The 21,881-nt window shown below is 42.7% G+C and overlaps 1 protein-coding gene across 2 annotated transcripts in view; it reads right to left on the bottom strand.

The window, feature by feature from the left end:
• Positions 1-3,205: 3,205 nt before the first annotated feature.
• Positions 3,206-21,881, bottom strand: part of trit1 (tRNA isopentenyltransferase 1) — a 33,120-nt gene continuing 14,444 nt past the window's right edge. Inside the window, exons 6-12 of one of the 2 annotated variants that reach the window (XM_029443508.1) lie at positions 21,645-21,787; positions 21,367-21,478; positions 17,625-17,737; positions 17,409-17,486; positions 10,028-10,137; positions 6,213-6,330; positions 3,206-5,627 (exon numbers count right to left, since the gene is read on the bottom strand). In XM_029443508.1, the coding sequence (XP_029299368.1) occupies positions 5,326-5,627; positions 6,213-6,330; positions 10,028-10,137; positions 17,409-17,486; positions 17,625-17,737; positions 21,367-21,478; positions 21,645-21,787 (976 nt within the window). In that variant the 3' untranslated portion in view covers positions 3,206-5,325. The remainder of the gene's footprint in view (positions 5,628-6,212; positions 6,331-10,027; positions 10,138-17,408; positions 17,487-17,624; positions 17,738-21,366; positions 21,479-21,644; positions 21,788-21,881) is intronic. The other variant, XM_029443507.1, reaches the window with a different exon arrangement.

Consider the following 21,881-nt stretch of genomic DNA (forward strand, 5'->3'; position numbering starts at 1 on the left):
CTGCATTGTTGATCCTCTATGGGCTGGCACACCCATTTCCTGCCTGAGAGCAAAGGTGAAAACAAGTGAACACACAGATAAATAAGAGAAGAAATGGACAGGAGAGGATTTTTTATGATAAGAATACAGATGAGAGACACACACACACACACACACACAAGGTGTGAGAGAAGTGAGACAATGACATGTATGTGACCCAGCAGAAACAATACATCAAGGGAAAGCAGCTTTGTCTAAAATAAGCGTGCTACTTACAATATGTGACGATACAGTATGCCCTCTGTGTGCGTCTGTGTGTGTGTGTGTGTGTGTGAGTATTGCCCTGGGAAAAGAGTTCACTGGGTTGCTGGAAAAACAGGAAGGCATGTCATGCTCTTGATTTGGAAGGGGAGAAGACGAAGGCGAAAAAAAGTACAGAGCGGCCCCCGCATTACATAACCGGGCAGTAAATATGCAGCAGAGACGGAGAAACAGAGAGACAGACGGAGACTATAGGAAGCCGTGCATACACTGCATCGATGTCACTTTCCTTAGAGGCTTTTCACATCTAATCACATCTCGTCTTCTCTTGTACTTATGTTGCTTGTTCGTACGCGGCGGCCCCTACAGGAGCTAGACAGCGCGACAAAAACAGAGAGCTGCATAAACTCATTGAACCTCTTTCGTCCCGACACACACACACACACACCAATAAATGATGGTCTGCACTTGGCTCTGGATGCATACATCAGATAGCATTGAAACATTTTAAAACATCGTCTCTGGCCTGCCACACACTCATCCCTCAACGTGCAGCTCTGTCCAAGTGTGTGTGTGTGTGTGTGTGTGTGTGTGTATAATCTATAATGCATATAGGTACAAACACAGCTATTACACTTATGCAGAGAAACACAACACACACACACACAGTAACACTAGAGCGGGTACAAGGTGTTTCTTATTACATTGCTGATATAAAACATGTAAACAAAAAAAGCAGACAACTCTCATGTGTGCACACACACACACACACACACACACACACACACACACACACACACACACACACTGTTCTTTTATCTGATAGAGTCACACCTGACAGTGTTGTGTTTCTCACATGGTTACACAACACCCATGTCTTCAATCGTCTTTGTCTTCTTCCTGAATGACAAACCCTAACCCTGAACAGAGGAAGCTTGCATGCACACACATACAGCAATCTTTAAAAAAAGACAATAAATGAGGAAATAATGTTAGAGGGCACAAATAAGAGCACTTTGTATACTCCGTACAAGATAAAGCTCCAAGACATTCATGCACACAACAGCTGGCAGCCTGATATTTGACCTTTTGCGGCTCCTCGCCGTCTTGCTTACAGTGACAAAAGTTACACATTCTTACCGAAGTCCTTCACGTTCCACATACTTCTACTGAGATTATAAGACCGTGTGGTGTCTCGTATTCTGCCAAATATTCGGCCTTCTGTATTATCAGTGAAAACATGTTTACGCGCCACATTAGCAAAGCTTGTATTTCTCATAAATAAAAGGTTTTTCTTCGTGGTAGTCAAGTCAACAGTGTCTTAGACCACAGCTGCTGCTCTATCTGATTAGCTGCTTGCATGTCTGCGTGTGTGTGTGTGTGTGCGTGTACTGTATGTGCGCGTGTTTATTGTCTCGCCAGGGCCAGATGGCAGGGAATGTTTAGTCAAATGGGATTAGAGATTAGGATTAAGTGGACTTCAAATTACCTAGACGCACAGTCACTGGATGACACACTACTACAGGAGAGCTCTCGGGCGAAGACGCCCTGCGAGTTCAACAACAGAGTGTGATTAGCATCAGCAGCATCCAACAAACAAACAAACAAACAAAGACCCCTAAACATGTTTTCCCCTCATAGATACCCAGTGAAGTATTGATGGACTCCTTTTCGTTCTTGCCGAGAGTCATATGAGAACATTTATACCACTATCTGTATCCAAATCTAAAGCTACTTAGTTTAGCAAAAGCCCCCCTACCAGCATCTCTAAAGCTCACCAATTAGCACAATACATATTGTTTATTTAATAGATATGTGCTCATTTAAAAAGCAGGCTAGCTGTCCTCCCTATTTCCACTCTTTACGCTAATCGCACACCCGAGAGGGATATCGATCCTCTCATCGAACGCTTGGTAAGAAAGAGTTTTTCTCAAAGTATCAAACTATTTCTTCGATGCTGTGGCGATCCAATTAGAGCTGCAACTAAAGTCAATTATGAGAAGCCTGTTGAGTAATTTCCTGTTCACTAGAGCGGCAACGATTAGTCGATCAACAGAAAGATAGCGTCTTAATATTTTCATAGATTAATCGTTAAAGTAATTTTTCATGCGAAAATGTCAGAAAATCCTGTTTTCAGCCTTTTAAATATGATTTCCTGCTTTTTCTCCGTTTTGTATCATAATAATCCAAAAAAAAACAAACAAAGACGTTTAAAGACAACACTTAGATGCAGCCCTACTGATCTTTTCAGCACTAAATCACACAAACATCACCATCATGATACAGACTGGATGGGATTTCTCACAAGACAATATGAAAGTGATGCGTAGAAAAACTGCCTGTCGAAAAATATTCATTCGCATCGGACACTGGATGCAGTTTATGCAGTAAAGTCAGTAGCAGGAGCCAAAACTCCCTGGCAAACACAGACAACAAGCATCTATAGGCTGCAGCATGTGTTACATAAGCAATCCTGAAGTTCCCCCACGGTGGGCCTCGTGTGTACAGTGTGTGCTCTGTGAACATATACAGCTTCTGAGCTGCTATAGGCAGGACTGGGCCGAGGAAGGGAGAGACAGAAATCTCTCTCTCTCTCTCTCTCTCTCTCTCTCTCTAAGGCTGCTCAAGTAGCAGCAGTCATCAAATCAAGGAAGCAGAAAACTCCACTTTTAGAGGACGTGTGTGTGGGGGACTCCACAGTTTTAGGTTTCCCATTTCAAAGCTGGTCTGGTGTGTTGATTCTTTGTGCTCACTGTCTGAAGCTAATGAGTTCACTCAGTGCATTTACATGTGTGTGTGTGTGTCCATAGATGATCCATTGCATGGCGGTGCGTAAATCACTAATTAGCCTTGTGACCGTGGTTGCTGCCCTAGTTCTCCACTTCTGCGAGTGCGTGTATGCGCGGTTCAAGAGGCCTTATGTCATTAAGTTGCACAAGCTTTCTTTTATTTTTTTATGTGGAGTGATTCAGCAGTGCCTGGAGGTGCCGGGCCAGACTCGCTGAAACACTCGAGATAAGAGCATACCACACATGAAGGGTTTTAAAAAAGTGTATCCGATGACTCATGATAAGAATGTCTCTTATTCCAAACATCGCTCTCATTGTTTCCGTTTCTGTAATTACACATATGAGAGAAAACAAACAAAGAAAACAAAGCAGTTGTAAGTCTGATTTAAAAATGTCACAACAGAAAGAAAAACCAAACAGAACACAAACACAGAAAGGATAAAAACAGACACCAGTTGCACGGTGACCTTTGCTATCACTGTGGCAACATACTGTATGGTAAGCCCCAGTAAGCTTCAGGCCTGACCCAGTTTGGAAAGAGGGAATGTGGGACACACATACACGTACACACACATTTCCAGCTATTATATGGCTGGAAATATTTTTAGTCCTGTGGATGAGGTCAAACACTGGGAGCCTGTGAACAAAACTGGGTACTGAAAGAATACGTCTAAGATTCGCGCTGAAAACTTGAACACAGAGATGATGGAGTGTAGGCCGGGAATGTTGAACAATTGTCTGATTCTGAGGAAGGGAGGGGGGGTGTGAGAAGAAAAAAAGTGGCAGGTAAGGAGAGGGAAAGGGAGCACCGATCGAGGCCTCTGGAGCGATGCCAGGTATTGTGTAAGTTTGGCAGCAGGCAGGCACACCTTGGTTTGAAAGGGGTACAACAAGCCGCTAGATAAACAAAGACACGGCAAACACTGCTGTGAAAACAGCCTCTCATCACAGCCTGAGCCGGCCAAATATACTACTGTCAGAGCGGAACGACGGCACAAATCAGGTGCCGAGTCATTATCACACAAAGAGCTAGCAAAGTGTGTTTAATGAAAACATGTTGTGCTGTGTAAGCATGACTGAGGTAAAGATACAACTCACGCTGAATCTCTCAAATACAAATGTTGTAAATTTTTCACTTGAGTGATACAAAAGTGGACGCAGTCACCGTGACGTCACACATTGGTTTGTGGAAAAGCATTGAGTTTGCCGTTTTTGGCCGTCTCCATCTTGGTTTCTTTGGAATCGGACGCGAGACGAGAGGGTGGAGATAAGTACAACTGAATGCTTAAAGAATACCGAAATTTTGTAGGCGTCAAAAATGTTACAATTAACTTTAAAAGAACTGAATAAAGTGTTAAAGTTGTAAGACCAAAACAGAGATAACACCCAAGGTCAATCCCAAGGTAGCCCCGCGCTAAAGCATAGCTTACTTTATCGTCTGTTTTACTCGAAATGGGACAAACATTTAAAAAAATGAACATCATGTTGTATTGAAGAAGACTTGAAACTAGTGATTGAGAATGTAACTCATTAGGAAAATGTTTACTAATGTAAATAATCAAGTGAGAAGTCGGGACATTTTCTCATAGACTTCTATACATCAGACTTGTTTCTGCAACCAGTGGAGTCGCCCCCTGCTGGAGATTAGAGAGAATGCAGCTTTAAGGCACCTCACTTTTCCTGTACAAAACACATCATCCTGCATTAAGAAACTTTAAATCACTTTGGTTTATTGAACATTTTTAGAAACCAAGTGAATGAAGTTAAATGTGCACCGTGGTTAAGCAAAGATGAGGCAAAGGAACTTAACTACTCATTTGCTAAACACATTGGAAATGGAAAAAATGGCCACTTCCATTTAAAATATAAAAAATATTCCTATAACAACAACAGGCGGCGGGAAAAAGTCCTTAAAAATTAAAGTCCTTTGGCGGCACACGGCAAAAGTCTTGGTTATCCTTTTGAGTCCACAATGTTGAATCGTCCTGAGCATCAACATCACTACCACAATAATGAACCGCTTCAAGAGACCGTACTTTGAGTCTATGAGCGGATGAAAGTAAAAACATATTTTTGCGGTATTTCAAATAGGGTTAATTCTATCCATTCAGTGTTACTACTACTTCCTGTATCTACTGAGAAAGTCATCCCATTCCAGCACTCCAGAGGATCAAAGAGAAGATACTGTTCAATTGGGAGGAAAAAGTGTCGCCATATAAGGACTGCAAGGAAACAGCTGTTAGAGCAGAACAGTGGTGGGAACCTGAATGAAGACGTACGAAGTCCAGAGTCACTCTTATAAAGTCACAGGTATTTCCTTGTGTGTCGTCCCGGTGTCTTGGGAAGACTCCTGAGAGGTTTCAGTGCAGCCCGGGGCAACAGTAGCACAAGAGTCCTCTGAGACGCTTTCTGCAGGAGGTGCAGAGGCAGGAGGTGCAGAGACAGGAGGTGCAGAGGCAGGAGGTGCAGAGGCAGGAGGTGCAGAGGCAGGAGGTGCAGAGGCAGGAGGTGCAGAGGGAATCTGGAATTGGTCACAAGCTGGATCCAACTTCCTCTTCTTCCTCACGTGATGGTGATGCTTTTTGGATTTCAGGTGAACTGCAAGTAAAAGAAAGTAAACAGAGGACACTGTTGGATATATTCGGCATGAGATCAGTTTCATCTCAGTGACTCATGGACCTGAAAAAAGAAATGAGGACTTAGTGTCAGGAGCCAGGGTCCTAGAGGAGATCAGGTTCGTCATCGCTCTTTGTGGCTTTTTTTAAGCACCTTGTTTTTAGCCCTTAGCCTCAAAACATTCTTAGTTGTCCCTGCCGAGTGGTGTGTATGTCCTGTGGTGTGCATCGAGTCATCATTTCTGGAAGGAGACATTGCAGTTGAGTATTTCAAATGCATTTGTTGGCGCTTTGAGCACCACACACTCCATTAGCTGCCATGTAGCTCCATTTTACACGAGAGAAGACAGACATCCAAGACAACTCACACCAAAATAATCCAGATCGATGAATAGTACGATAAATATGGCGGATTTTGGGGTGAACTGTGCCTTTAAGCTGTCTATTGTCACTACATATAGGGTATCGATATTCACAGAATCTGAAGGAGATGGCCGAGTAAGAACAGAAATGAATGGCTTGAGATTGTGTGTGATAAGTGTTGTAAGATCCGAGTCCACAGCCTCACCTGTCCACTCCACCTCCCCGATGATCAGCTTGTCACACAGATCGCACACATGTCGGCTCCGTTTGTTCCTCTTCTCCGTCCCCAGCACGCTGATTGGCTGAATAGTTGGCTTCTCACCCTGATTGATTGGGACAAAGTTTTTAGATTTTGGGTTCGTGCCCTGAAGCGCTTTCTTGCAAACAAACGTTTCTTTGTCCCTTCAGAGACATTGTGCGTATCGTTGAGGTCTGGCAAATGTCTTGAACGTATTTCTTTCCTTTTAAGAAATTTGGAAAGCTGAGGTTTTTTTTTATAATTCCAATTGTCCATTGTTTACATGATGTTTGCTGGCGAGCGGTCTTCTTCTGTCTTTGTAGAGTTGTGATTGTTGGCATGTTACTGCCACAAACTGTCAATCATCAGAATGGTGTCAAATTGGCGGCAAGATGCGAGTAATACACGTGCATGTGCACCAGTGCTGTCACGATACTGGAATTTCTAACTTCGAAACGATACCTTGAAGAATATCGATATTTGTTAGCATTTTCGATTCCGTAGTGGAAAATTGAGGACATAACATTTTATATTTTAAAATATAAATATATCAAGGCTATAACTTTTCTTTCCTTGGTAAAGTATTTTCCTCTCAACTACAACTCTGCCGTCTGGGAGTCGTCAGGGCTTAAAGGTCTGAGAAAGATTAGCTAAACTTTGGAGATGGGCCAACAACAGGGCGACACACACTCATCAATAAAAGTTTACTGGGTCGTCTTGTTAATGCTTTACTGATGTTGAAATGGGAGCGGTCACCAACCTCTCAGGTGCGTTTCTTAAACTGATGTGTTAGCACTTTTCGTTAGCACTGCTACGTAGCATCGCTCGCTTGTATTCATCGCCTTTCCTTGATAGTTTGCCTAAAAATGCGAATTATCTCCAAACACTCTGGCTGTTTTGTTTTTTTATCAATCAAAACCAGTGGTGGGAGATCTGCACTTGCCATCTTTAAGGAGCTGACGCCATAACATGACCCGCAAATGATTATATTAAACCAGAGCGAATGAGACAAGTGATGAGAAGACTGCACTGTGAGTCAGCAAGAGGAGGCGGGGCCATGTGGGCACTGCAGCGCTGTGTGTGTGTGTGTGTGTGTGTATGTTTGTGTGTGTGTGAAGAGACAGAGACAGAAACATCTGGCACCGATTTAGGTGCAGAAAATTAGTATTGAAACCGTTTTAAAAATAATAGATATGTATGGAAATCATCAATATTTTTTGACAAAACAGAAACCCAATCGCTGTAACCTTTCTCCTACCGGGGGTCAAACACTCCACAGGGTTCGGAGCAGGAAGGAAAGGTCGGAAGAGTTGGATAAGGTAGTGTAAGGCTGGAATGGAAAGGGGAGAAGTAATGCAACGTATAGAGGTGTAGTGGTAACAGAAAAAGTGACCGTAGAGAAAAGGAAGCGGAGTTTAGAGAGGACAGAACATTCTAAGTAATCAAGCAAACAGGAAATGGAACAAACGAGGACTAAAGCATTTCACTCTTAATGCTTTGGTTCTGTTACACTTTGATTACCGTTTCGTGATTTAGTCTTTAGTACTTTGAAGAAAAGATAAACCAATTACAAGTAGCTCAAAATAAAGTGGCACCAATGTGGATGATAGTGCTCGTACAGAACTAATGCAATAATCATGCATGACACCTCAGCTTTAAGTTCACTGGTGACACAATGACCTCGGATATTACGTGGGTATTCTCTCAATAATTATCAAACACGATATGTAACAGAAAAAAGCTTCATGTTACCAAGGGCAATAAGTTGTTGTTATATGAGACTAGATATTGTAGCATTTGGCATACGTTTTGTTTTAAATGCTGCATTACAGTAAAGTAAGGTCGTCTTACCAGACTCTTCTAGCTCTTCTATTATTTGCCTTTATTCACTTAGTCATTATATCCACATTAATGATGATTATTTATCAGAAATATCACTGTAAATATTTTGTGGAAGTACCAATACTCTACGCTACAATATCGACACTATATATATATTAAAGATTTGGTTAAAGATTTTGTTAATTGCGGAACATTAATTGAGTTGTGTGAATGTAAACTAAGAAAAAAAAAGGTGAAAGAAATCAAATGTAAACCTGGTTGAAAGTACAAACCTCCCTTTGCAGAGAATAAGTAATGCATTTTAATAACCTATTCTCTTAGAATTTAAATGTGTGAAATCACAGGTTGGATAAATATATAATTTAAGCTCATTCAGAGAAGGATTTATGTTTATTAAGCATTAAGAAAAAGAAGTCAAGTTTGCTATGAATTCATTTATCATTTTGTGTTTGGCTTAATGTTGGTTTAAAGGATGAGAATCTGTACTTGATCGTTAATTCAATGAGATGAGCTGTTTGTTGTGTTTATGTGGTCACAGTGCGTAAACTTGTGTTTAACTGTATGTGTGTGTGGAGTCCAGGAATTAAAGCCAATGCTCATGCAAGTGCTACTGGGGATCCTAAGAAAGAAAGAGAAAGAAAGAATGTAGGAAGATGGAAATAAAGGATGTAGGAAGAAGGAAATAAAGAAAGGATGTAGGAAGAAGGAAATAAAGAAAGGATGTAGGAAGATGGAAAGAAAGGATGTAGGAAGAAGGAAATAAAGAAAGGATGTAGGAAGATGGAAAGAAAGGATGTAGGAAGAAGGAAAGAAAGAAAGGATGTAGGAAGATGGAAAGAAAGGATGTAGGAAGATGGAAAGAAAGGATGTAGGAAGAAGGAAATAAAGGATGTAGAAAGATGGAAATAAAGGATGTAGAAAGATGGAAAGAAAGAAAGGATGTAGAAAGAAGGAAAGAAAGAACGGATGTAGGAAGAAGGAAAGAAAGAAAGGAGGTAGGAAGAAGGAAAGAAAGGATGTAGGAAGAAGGAAAGAAAGAACAGATGTAGGAAGAAGGAAAGAAAGAAAGGATGTAGGAAGATGGAAAGAAAGAAAGGATGTAGGAAGAAGGAAAGAAAGAAAGGATGTAGAAAGATGGAAAGAAAGAAAGGATGTAGGAAGAAGGAAAGAAAGGATGTAGGTAGATGGAAAGAAAGAACAGATGTAGGAAGAAGGAAAGAAAGAAAGAAAGAAAGGATGTAGGAAGAAGAAAGGATGTAGGAAGATGGAAAGAAAGAAAGGATGTAGGAAGAAGGAAAGAAAGGATGTAGGAAGATGGAAAGAAAGAAAGGATTAGAAGAAGGAAAAAGGATGTAAGGAATGAAAGAAAGAAGGATGTAGGAAGAAGAAAGAAAGAAAGAAAGGATGTAGAAAGATGGAAAGAAAGAAAGGATGTAGGAAGAAGGAAAGAAAGGATGTAGGTAGATGGAAAGAAAGAACAGATGTAGGAAGAAGGAAAGAAAGGATGTAGGAAGAAGAAAGGATGTAGGAAGATGGAAAGAAAGAAAGGATGTAGGAAGAAGGAAAGAAAGGATGTAGGAAGATGGAAAGAAAGAAAGGATGTAGGAAGAAGGAAACAAAGAAAGGATGTAGGAAACAAAGAAAGGATGTAGGAAGAAGGAAACAAAGAAAGGATGTAGGAAGAAGGAAAGAAAGGATGTAGGAAGATGGAAAGAAAGAAAGGATGTAGGAAGAAGGAAACAAAGAAAGGATGTAGGAAGAAGGAAACAAATGCACATAAAAGAGACAAAGTGGTGGGAAAAAGGAAGGAAAACCAAAGCAATGGTAAAAGGGTAGAATGATAATGGTTCCAGGAACAAAAGGCAGTAAAGAAAAACGTAGACGACAGCAGATGAAAGCTGCTGACAGAAGGCAGCTAGTTTAGACTATTGAGGCCCCACCTTGCTGAGACTGTCCAGTATCTGCAGTGCAGGGTTCAGCACCGACTCCTCCCACTTCAACAAGTCCGTCACATCCAGGCCATAGACCGCTGGCACGTTGTCCCCTGGTCCTACACACACACACACACACACACACACACACACACACACACACACACACACACACACACACACACACACACACACACACACACACACACACACAAAATGAAAACCATTAGTGCACATTATAAATTTCACAAGGACAACATGAGCTGCCAATGAATGTAATTAAGGTTTGTTCAACGCCAACTTTTTGATAAGTGTTCCCAGTATTTTATTGTGCTCAGAGGCATTGACTTGCTGAACATGTAGCGAATCGTTTTACATCTGAAACAAAGTGAGTGACATTCTATCAGAGAGGACGAGGTGGACTTCAGGATGCATCCAATACAAAGTGGGACATTTACAGTAGCAGGGATGTGCTGGAGCCGCACCCTGGAGCTCCGTCAACCTGCTGACTCACACTGGCTCGATAATGTCTCTCCCTCTCCTTCCTCCCACCCTTCTCTCTTGTACACCATCTCTCTCTCTCTCTCTCTCTCTCTCGCCATCAGTCTGGCTTCGGCTTTCACTCTCTCTCCCTCTAGCTGTTCCACCCCAGTGTTTCTATTTTGCATCAGTCAGCAGTCTCCAGCCCAGGCCTCAGCACTAAACAGCAGCGTCTGTCTGTCTGTCTGTCTGTCTGTCTGTCTGTCTGTCTGCATCAAGAGCCACTGCCCTGCATTGATTGAACACACACAGACGCACAGGAAATGATGGTGTGTGTGCAACTCGAAGAGAACGTGACTTCAAACATCAGCAACTGTGTGCAAACAAAGTCTAATATTATGCATACATAAATATATGAATATAATAATAATATAATAATAATATAAAAGGGTAAATACACTAAACTAGAAGAGCATTCGGAGAGAGCAGACATCCACCATGGCCATTTCTATAAGTGAAAAATAATGTGTGTATCCGCCCCGGGTTCGGATACACACCCTTCCACCAAGTTTTATTAAATCGGGCGATAAATAAAAAAGGGACACACTGCTAACATGGCTACAAATAAATAAATAAAAGACACAAAGCAGGATCTAATCAGGAGCACTTTTCCATATAATATAAATGTTTTAAGAACGTATACTCATGTCAATGAATCCCATTAACCTGTAAGGCACAGTTAGCAAACTCAATTATGTCTTAATCCTTTCCACACACAGCAGCAGATGCCCAACAGACTAAAGTTATTATCTCTGCTGGTAACTGTCTGGCACTCCATCATTACGGAGGAATACAGAGCGCTAACTGTATAACTGGTTATCAGTACAACTAACTGTGTGTGTGGGGACAATGACAGTATTCACAAGGCCACGCCCGAGAGCTATGAACTTAAATTTTGGCCTTACTCTTGATAAAAGTCACATTTCAACTCATAGACTGTAAATGTAATAAGAAGTGGAGGTGGTGAGCGTGATGTCACCTCGTTGGTTTGTGGACGTACGGTTTTGAAGCCCAGAGTTTGGCGTTTTGACCGTGGCCATATTGTTTATATTTTTTTGGAACAAGCAGTGACAAGAGAAACAAAAGACAACGCCTTTGTAGGAACCTGTCAATCACAAGGTATACGCTGCTTTATTGTCAATATTACTATAACTGGGAGGATAATTTAGAAAATCAACATCTTGCTGTATTAAAGACGACTTGAAACTAGCAATTGAAACCATAAACTCATGTTTACAGTGTTTACTGAGGTAATAAATCAAGTGAGAAGTCGGGTCATTTTCTCATAGACTTCTATACAATCTGACTTCTTTTTAATAATACATTTTTTATTTTCTAGGCGCCTTTCATGGCACTCAAGGACACCGTACAGAACATAAGGTTAAACACAAGGAACAATAAATAAATAAAACTTAAAAACAATATCAGTTTTTGCAACCAGTCGCCCCCTGCTGGCCATTAGAGGGAATGCAGGCTTAAAGCACTTCTGCATTGGCCTCTTTTTGCAGCTCGTGCCAACTCCTTCCAGTCTTTATTTGCATATTGTTGGTTTTAAATCATCATCAGCTACTTAAACATGTGATGTATTTCATTAAATACCTATTGAGGCCAGCTTTGCTTAATTGCTGACAAAAGCAAAAACAAGCACAACAATCCTTCATGGCAACATCTAAGCTCTCCTGCACCTGCAACGCTTTGCTCCCCAGAGTGTGTTTTCTCTGTGCACACCACTAATCCCAGAACTCCGACTGCCATGTGTGTTTATACAGTCAATTTGTTAGTGTTTTTTTAATTTCTTTTATGTATAAACAGCAGTGACTGTTAATCAAAGTCTCAGGTTTCACTCCTGTGTTTCTCCGTGTGTCAGAGGGAAACTCTTTTGCATTTGTGGCACAATAGGAGGCAGGTGGTGGCAGCGAGTGTCACCTGGCATACCTATACCAGATGCAAAGTTGGACTCCTTTAAGAGCTCTAATAAATACTTCACCTCGCCATCCGCCCTCCCGGTACCGCTATCTCTCCCTCCTTACTTTGTTCTCTTAATCTCTCTCAACCCCCCCTCTCATACAATTCCCCTTTTGCAGCTACCAACCTCTCACTGGGAAGAGCTGTAAATAAAAAGGGAGATAGTGTATGGTGGGTTGCCAGATGCTGGATGGGAAACCCCCCCCCCCCCCCACCGTTCTTGTCTGGGATCTGGTGAAATTTAACTCTGCTAATCCACTCTGTGGTGAATGAGGGTTGATAAGAAACGCTGAAGGGACAAAGAGCAGGGTGGTCGACACACACACACACACGCACACACGCACACACACACAGTGAGCGTTGCCTTACAAGCACACAGGGGAGATCGCTTCGCCAACAAGAAAGAGCATCTCCTGTCGTCCGGCAGCTGCTTGCCAGTGTTGCATATGTGTGTGTGTGTGTGTGTGTGTGTGTGTGTGTGTGTGTGTGTGTGTGTGTGTGTGTGTGTGTGTGTGTGTGTGTTGAAACAGTAGTCCACCTGTTGCAACAAACAGGCCAGGAGTCATTTGCTGCGTCATCCTCGTGTTTGCCGACTGAGGATGTGCGCTTGTGTGTGCTTTGCTATAAAACTACCAGTGTGTGTGTCGTTCCCCCCCACCCCGGCCCAGCTGTGCTTCTCTGGCTGTCGTCCACACTGGAACATAACAGCTGCCTCCATTCACTAAACAGCCTCCTTCCTCTTTCCTATAGTTCCTCTTCCACTTTTTGTCTCCCTCACCTCCTTTCGTTGTCTTTGTTGATCACGTTTGACATTTCTGCAGCAGGTCAAGTAAAGGTCAAGGATATTTCTGTGGCTTTCGGCCAAATTGATGAGTCATTCCATCTGGCCGTCCAATCCCCACATCCATTATCTTTCTCTCTCTTTCCACTGTGGAGTTTCTTCTCCTTCACTCTCGATCTATTAAAGCTGCTAAAATCAATCATTTCCGTATCAACAATGGATCACATGACGTACTCGTCGTGATGAAGAGAGTGGTCGCACAGCTCTGCCCTTTCAAAGATGCACAATTATCCTTTTATCCCGATTATCTTGTTTTCATAACCGTTGGAAGGCAAAGAAATCATAGTTTTAAAAAATATGGATCCAACTACCTCAACTACATTTGTAGGAAAATATTCAAGAGAATGTGACAAGTTACATAATTAATAACTCTCATACATTATGGGATTTTATCGCCGCTTTTTAGTTTTAGATGGTAGTTTTCCTTTGTTTCCTCTGATTCACATGTAGCTGTGATGTTTCTATGGGTGTTAATGTGGAGCTGACAGCTAACGGAGTTTGCATTGAGCTACATTATGATGCCTTCAGGCTCTATTCAGTAAAAATTAGTATTGGGCGAAGGCAACATATAACATTATCATGATTAGTTCAAATGTAATCTTGTAAAATTGAGTGTTTAACAGCAATAAAAACAATTAGAATTGTGACTTGTTTAACTTCTCAACAATAGTTTTAAGTATGGTTTTATTCCGTGATATCAAATTGGGTAACGAGCATTGTGGAATTTCACTGATATTGGTATCCACTACTACATTTCTGTTACGATGACATCTCTACCTAAAACTGCATCTCGTTTTAACCTTCTGTGTCATCTTCTCCAGCCCTCTCTGGTCTCTCTCCACCTCGTGAAGGTCACAGAGACGTCCGTGTGGCGACCGCAACCCTGGCTTTGACTCTATCCCCGCGGGGAGGAGGTTGCATTCGTGTGCCTGCGTACATGAAAGCTTCCCACTTGCTAGTATACAAGGGTGTAAACTCGCCCCGCACCTGTTGCCCCAGCTGGATCAGATTACCTTCACTCTCCATCCACCCAGCTGCCCAATGTGTCGTTCCTGTCGCTCTCCGCCTCGCTCCCTCCATCCTTCACTCTCTGTGTGTGTGTGTGTGTGTGTGTGTGTGTGTGTGTGTGTGTGTGTGTGTGTGTGTGTGTGTGTGTGTGTGTGTGTGTGGACTAAAAGATAACTACACGCCTGTTACTTAACACTCACGGGGCAAACTACACATGCGTATCCTCGTTACAGGCAGTGTGTGTGTGTGTGCTTATGTGTCTTTGGGGGAATTAAAAAACAAAAAACTCTGAAGGCGCTGACAACCCGCTGGCATTTATCAAAATGAATATAACCTCAAATTATCATTTGCTTTATGGGTAATTAAATCTGCTAATTAACCATTCCCCTATATCCACACATCTTATAAAGTGCACAGCCAAATACAGACGCGCTTAAAAAGGCAAGTTAAATTAAGCTTGATTTAATTTGAGCTGGCTGACCTGGCGCTTAAATCCCCTCAGCAACCAAAGTTGACTCAAGAACCACGCAGCCGGCTGAGAAGTTGTAAGACACTGATTGCTCACCTGCTCCCTCGCGGGAAGTTCCTGCTAAATAATCTGTGAGCTGCAAAACTGCGTTAAAGATTCTGCGTTCTGCATATTCACACGTAGCGTTCTCTAACCGACTTGATCGTGTTACCCTGACTGAGGTTGTCTGTCATCTCCAATTCATCCTTCCCCTTTCACCCACTAGTCTCTGTATGCTTGGGTTGGTCTGTGTTGACCCCGTTGCCCGAGTTTGTGTGGTCGGGGGCAAATTCCCGGCAGCTCTGTAATGCTTGGAGAGATTAGCCTGCTCAGCTGAGGCCTGCCTGCACCCGTGTGTGTGTGTGTGTGTGTGTGTGTGTGTGTGTGTGTGTGTGTGTGTGTGTGTGTGTGTGTGTGTGTGTGTGGGGCTCAGACGACACAGAAAAGAGTTCAGCAGTCACAGCGAGGTGAGCGCAGTCGATGCAGACAGAAAGGTGGTATGAGCGCGCTTAAATCCCTGGTTTAGGACAATCCCAGCCAAGTGTGGGCACAAGGACAGGACTGTACGACACATTTAAAATAGATATTAAAGGAACTCTTCACTCACAAAATGACCATTTGTATGTCAAACGCTCTCCATGTGTGCGTTTAGAAAGTAGTGAGCGTACGACTGGATGAATGAGACTTGGATTAGTTGTGTGGGAGTTTGTAAACGAATGTTTTTGATATAGCGTTGCTCCTATTTACTTTTCTTCGTTCACCGCAGAGACGTGCGAGGAACAATCCTTTTTCAAGGCGAGTAATCGATATACAAAAAGGTCTTTTTGTGGGTGAAGTTTCCCTTTAACATGCGGGACTATGACCCTGGTGAGCTTTCCTTATGTGTGAACACAAACATCTTTTACTGCATTGAACATTTCTCTCATTCCACTGGGATGTAGACATTTAGGAAACATGGACTCCTGCAAGAATAATATCTGTGCTCTGCAGTTCATTACAGAACCCACATGGATTTAAAGGGCACCGCTTTCCAGACGGACTAAAGACAAATGTTTGTTTGAAGAGCTCAACATACAATTATTGCACCCGTGATAACTTAGAGTAGTAAAACCGTTGTGCAGTTTTGGATCTATTACTCAAACTCAACTTTCTGGATCATGTTTCATCATCTCACACACCCACATCATAAAACGTCAGGTTGACAAATATCGGCATTTCCCTTGAACACCTCGAGACCTCTGCGGATGCTGAAAACCCAACAAGACTGACATGAAAAGCTTTCGTGGTACTTTGAGCGGATTCTGAGGAGTTTCAGACTTTAAACTTGATTTCATCTTCTGCCAGCTGTCAATCATCTTCAAAACTTAAAAATAAAGATTTGCTTTGCCACCAAGTACGTCCTGGGAGACCGTTTCAGACTTTTGAGGGGAGACGCTTAGAGGTTATTATTGTTTGTGTTACAAGGTTTATGAAACTAAGTTCAAATATGCAAATTAGGCATCATCTAATGGTAACCTTTTGCAAATTTAGGAGAAACCTGCAGACGCAAATAGATTATATGTCATAAGATAAACATTCAAATGTGTATTTTGGAGGTTTTCTTTCTTGGTCACTAGAGTTGATCTCATCTGCTGCCACCTGTACGATGCTGCGCAGAACGGTCTTGCATATTGTTGAATCGAGCGTAAGCAGGGTCTTCAAGGCCGCTTACGACACACGCAGACGGAAAACAAATGCATGTTCAAAAGCACAGACAAGTTCAGACAGATTACTGCATATGTAAAAGCGCAGGGACACATGTGATGAAGACCATATGGTGCGTGCAGCGTAGGCAGTCAGAATGAGGGGTATTGAGGTTTAGGGCCTGGCGTGGCCTAAGCCACTTGGGCCTAACAGGATTAGGAGGCTGGGTTACTACAGGGCATACTGCTGGTGGGAGACAGAGGCCAGCTTTCCTTTTGGGACACAGAAACACACTCAGCCTTTATATATATATTTTAAAACACGTCTGACTGCCAGGGGTTGCGACCAGGGTGGGAAATCACCGGCTGCCAAACACTGGCTGATTTTGGCTGCGTGTGGTAACATTCATTCGTTCTGCAGTGCCAGAACCAACCACTCCGGTTCATTTCTATGCATCGGGGGTCACGAGGGACACAGAGCTGGAAAATAAAAAGCATTAAAACGGGCCTCAGCTGCAGGGGTACACCGGGGATGGATCTTGAAACATTATCCCCTCTATAACGTCACAGCAGCTCACATGCTGCATAAAAATCCTATCCTATTTCCTACAGAACTGCGCTGACGTTCTTACTTATTGGCAAATGAGATAAGGAAAAAGAACACAGCACGTAATGACAGTGCACACACACACACACTGTTCCCTGGAACACAACACGGCGTCTGAAAGGCTTACGTGTCTAATGGAGAGCATGAATCTCATCTTGTTAAAAAGAGTGCCGATTGCTAAGGAACTGGACTGTGCATGACACACACACACACACACAGATTGGGTGTAGGGTACTCACGTTTAAGGAAGTTGTTACGGACCCGTGTATTCTGTCTGCGGGCGTAGCGCCTCGTAGCAATCTTCAAAGCTTCTATTCCTAGAAAGAGTTAAAAGGAGGCTGTTATAGAGGAAGGGGAGATGAGAGAAACATCTTTAGAAAGATCATCAGTCAACTAGTCCACCAAGCAGTGAATCTGAATCCATCTCTGTGTGACTTTGATCCGGTGTTTCTGACCTTTGTCTCGTAGTGAGTCTCTCTCCTGCTGGGTGCTGCTTTCAGGAGCGGTCAGGTACTCATGGAACTCCTTAAAACCAATCGACTGGAATATCCCTTGTTCATAGGTCTGACTGGGGAGAGAGAGAGAGAGAGAGAGAGAGAGAGAGAGAGAGAGAGAGAGAGAGAGAGAGAGAGAGAGAGAGAGAGAGAGAGAGAGAGAGAGAGAGAGAGAGAGAGAGGAGACACAAGAGGAGAGGAGAAGAGAAAATCAAACTTTATCAATCAATAAAATAAAATAAAAAGTTTCCGTCTCCAACTTGACATTTCTAGACACCCGGTGGTGACTCATTTCACCTTCTCTTACTCCTCTATCTCTCCTTCCCTCTCTGAACGAAGAATATCAGTCTGAGCAGATGTGAGGTGCTTCGGGGGACAACGTGACAGAATGACATTAAAAGAACTGAATGGCACCGGCAGAGGGACCCTAGGGGTCCGGGACTCAGTAGCATGACCGGAGTGACTTCAGGTTGCGGGCAGAAGCCCACTGCTTACCTCGTCAGACAGTAAATGTCAAACTGTATCACCCTAATTTAAGCATTGCTGTCTGTTCTCGCCCAAGCTGTACGTTTTCAGATGTTTGCTAATAGCTCCACTATTGGTATGCGTGTTAAGTTCAATGACCCTAACCCTCCTCTGGATGTGTGGCGACTGCAGGAACAGCAGGGGTCAGCTGTGCTGCCACTTCTTTTTCTTCCTATCATTACAGACTTGATGGATGAAATATTTTTGTTTTCAGCAGCTTTTCTGTAGAAACCGGACGTTGTGTTTATAATGAGAGGAGAACCAGAAGAGTTGGTCTGGAGTGAAATGAAAATCTGAAATCTCTCTCGGCCACTCTCATCCATGTTCAGAGTGCATGATTTGTTAATTTCCCCGTTTACATCTCTAATAAATACTTAAAGTACAATTTAACTGCAATTTTAGGGAACATTCTGCCATGTTGCCATACGACTGATAATAGAGAAAATAGCAGAGTTTAAAATGTATATATCTTTATAATCCGTCTGGTTTGTTAGTGCTTTTAAGACCAGATGTATCAGATATATATGCAATATGTGGTCATCACACTGGACATGTAAACTGGAAGTCGACTGATTTACAGACTTTATCTAATTTTTAGTTTTAAGTTTTAACCTTTAACTCCCCGTTCTTTCCGTTTGTCTATTTCCCTTTGTAGAGCACTTAAATCTGCTTTTTAAAAACACCCTGTAAAACAAAACACGATAAAATATAATTGCTATTTTTGGTCTGTAACTTACACTTGTAACCGAAACAAGAGGAGGAAATAACAAAAATAAATCTGGCTAGACGGGCAGAGACAGAAATTGGAGAATAGCATCGGAAATGTAGAGTCAATGGAGGGAGAGAAGACAAGAGGAAGGGAGGGAGAGATTTGACCTTGATGTCTGGCCGCAGCAGCCAGCCGGAGATGGAGACATAAGGGTAAAGGAGAGACAGACAGACAGAGGGGGTGGGGGAGTAAAGTGCTCGGGTGATCAGATTGCTGAGAGGGCAATAGTAGCAGAGATGGAGAGAGGAGGAGGAGGAGGAAGCTGCTGGTGCAGGAGGTGGGATGGGGGGGGATTCTACAAAGGAGCGACGAAAGAAGGGAATTGGCAGCTTCCTGGGCATCGTTCCACCAATGCATCAACTCCTCATCAACTCCCCGCAGCCATCAATATCTGCTGTTCAGCACTGTATGTCTCAGCCATCACTGAAGCCTACATGCATCTTCATACATATTTAAAGTCACATACAGAGGACTGGTTGGTCTTCAGGGGTGCGAATGCTTCCGTATCTCAAAATCTAATTTTGACTCAGCACATAGGGAGGCCAATAAGGCAGCGTTGCAAATGATGGCTGACTTCAAGACTAATTAAGTTCACGCTATACAAAAGAATAACTTAGGCTAGCTGTTGCTTTTATTACTCAGAAACTGTTTGATTTCCAAACAAACCTTTCAGAATTATCATTCATCTTCTTTTAGGAATGAAAAGATAATAATCTGGATTCTTACATGAAACTTGTTTTGTAAATTGTAAAACCGCTGAAAGAGTGACGTCGCTCCAGTGTGCTACTGGTCATGAGGTTACTGAAGGAAATGGCAGGGACAACGTGGTAACTGTGTGAAAAACAAAATATCAATCATGATCATATTAAAATGATCTTCAAATAGCGTCTTTAACAGACCGAACAGCACTGTGAGTCATTTGTTCCAGAGCCACCAGGATGTCCATTCAGTGTGAGGCCCTGAGGTAATAAGCGCCGATCACCAGACTCCCCTGTTACTGCTAATGTCCTATTGAGGGGGCATATCTCTGCAATTATTAATAAATCACTGGACACCCTGAAGAAATATCAGTCCCGTCTGCACTACACGCTCAACAGTGTGGGCTGCATCTAAATTGGTCTGCAGGCCTTTGGGAAGCGACAGCGTGCAGAACAGAGCGATCTGTCAGACTGAGAAGGAGAAATAAATAACTGGATAGCTGCCTGACCGAGTTCACTTCACTCCCATCGCCCTGGTTACACAGAAGAGAGGAGTCACGTCTGGATCCAGACTGAATGTCTGGATCATACATTCAGATAGGAAGAGGAGAATGTGAGCTTGGACTTGTTGGTCAGACACTGGATCCTCGTAATACAGCAATGACGACAGCGCCAAAGCCAAGTATGACAAACGTCTTTTGGCCCATTTAACAGATTACAAATCGCACTATCATCTCATCTTTTAGGTGGATTTTGCAAAAGCAAAAAAGGCAAAATAGATTTTTGCTCGAAACACAAGCCATGTGTCGCAAGCAAGTTTTGGCTTTTGTATAGCGAGGATAACGCAACATTCCCCAACGAGTGTTAAAGGAGGACTGCGCAGATTTTACACATTGAAGTCGGTTTCACACGTGTACGTTTTGTGTCGCTGTGCAAAGTCTGTTAAATTGCCGAATCTCTGACTCATCTGTTGGCGGTCGTGTTGCATTGTGGGTAATATACATGTAGGCGGCAGGTTTTCACGAGGAAGAAGAATGCATGGAATAATAAAAAAAGACGATATCTCTGATCCTGCGTCATCGATTGTGCTAAATATATGCAGACACTCATCTTAGTGCAAGAACAAACAAACAAGGTCCTAAAGTCCAACAATGTTGTTTGGCCTTAAAAAAGGGAAATACATATTTCCTCTTACCTTTATTTCTATTCATCAATCTAGATTGTTTTAGTGCGAGTGTTTGGAGATACCGGCCGTAGAGATGGAGCTTCATGGCTTGTGGTGCTCAAAGCGCCTAAAACATTTACGACTCGACAGCAACGTCTCTTTCCAGAAACCCTAACCTGGTTACTCAAGTTGTTGTGAGCAGTTTCATGTAGGAAATATTTACTTACTACCAAACTACACCCACCAACCGCATCATTGTTTGCTACCATGACAGCTCAGCCAAGAGGTCCACTGCTGCGTGGATTCTCACGATTAACCAGGTCATGATTTTTACGCTTTGAGCACAACAAGCTCTAGTTCCACTATATTTGACATTGTAATACTTTGCAACTTACACCCAAACGGGGGGAACAGTCCCTTTAAACAAAACAACCATCCAGACAGAATATGAAACAATGACAGCACTAAAAGTGAATAATTCAGGATCGGGGTTGACTGTGTGCCTTCAGGGGGAGGGGTGGACGTGTTTTGCTGCAGATTTGCTACCTGTCATCCTGGACTTTCTGCTGATTGTAGCGAACATGGAAGTCTCTGAGCTCCTCTATAAGACCAGCAGATAACATCTCATCTACACGAGCATCCAACCGCTTGTTTAGAACTGGAGGGGAACAGAGAGGGAGCAATATAACAAGCGCACCAGCAAAAAATAAGACAAGACGCACGTAAAAAAAATTATATTTAATGCTACGCTGAAGCTCCCATTGCAACATTGCCATATCGGTTGTTTTGATAAATAGCAGTAACAGATAATCTTCCCTCCTCACCTTCCATGTCACTATGCAGCCAGAAGATGCAGGGGTCTGAGAATCTCAGCGGCCCCCCCAGCACATCCCCTCCCTCCTGCCCCATTTGCTCCTCAAGCAAGCAGCTCTGGGTGACGCCCATCTCCTCATGGATTTGAAGACTCCTGTAAATAACAAACACACAAGCAGAGATGTCGCGGTTAAATAGATCACTGAGTCGGATTTTCCACACAACCAAACATTCCTATGATCTCCAGT

The sequence above is a fragment of the Cottoperca gobio genome, chromosome 11 (genome assembly GCF_900634415.1).
Source record: "Cottoperca gobio chromosome 11, fCotGob3.1, whole genome shotgun sequence".
Lineage (NCBI taxonomy): Eukaryota > Metazoa > Chordata > Actinopteri > Perciformes > Bovichtidae > Cottoperca > Cottoperca gobio.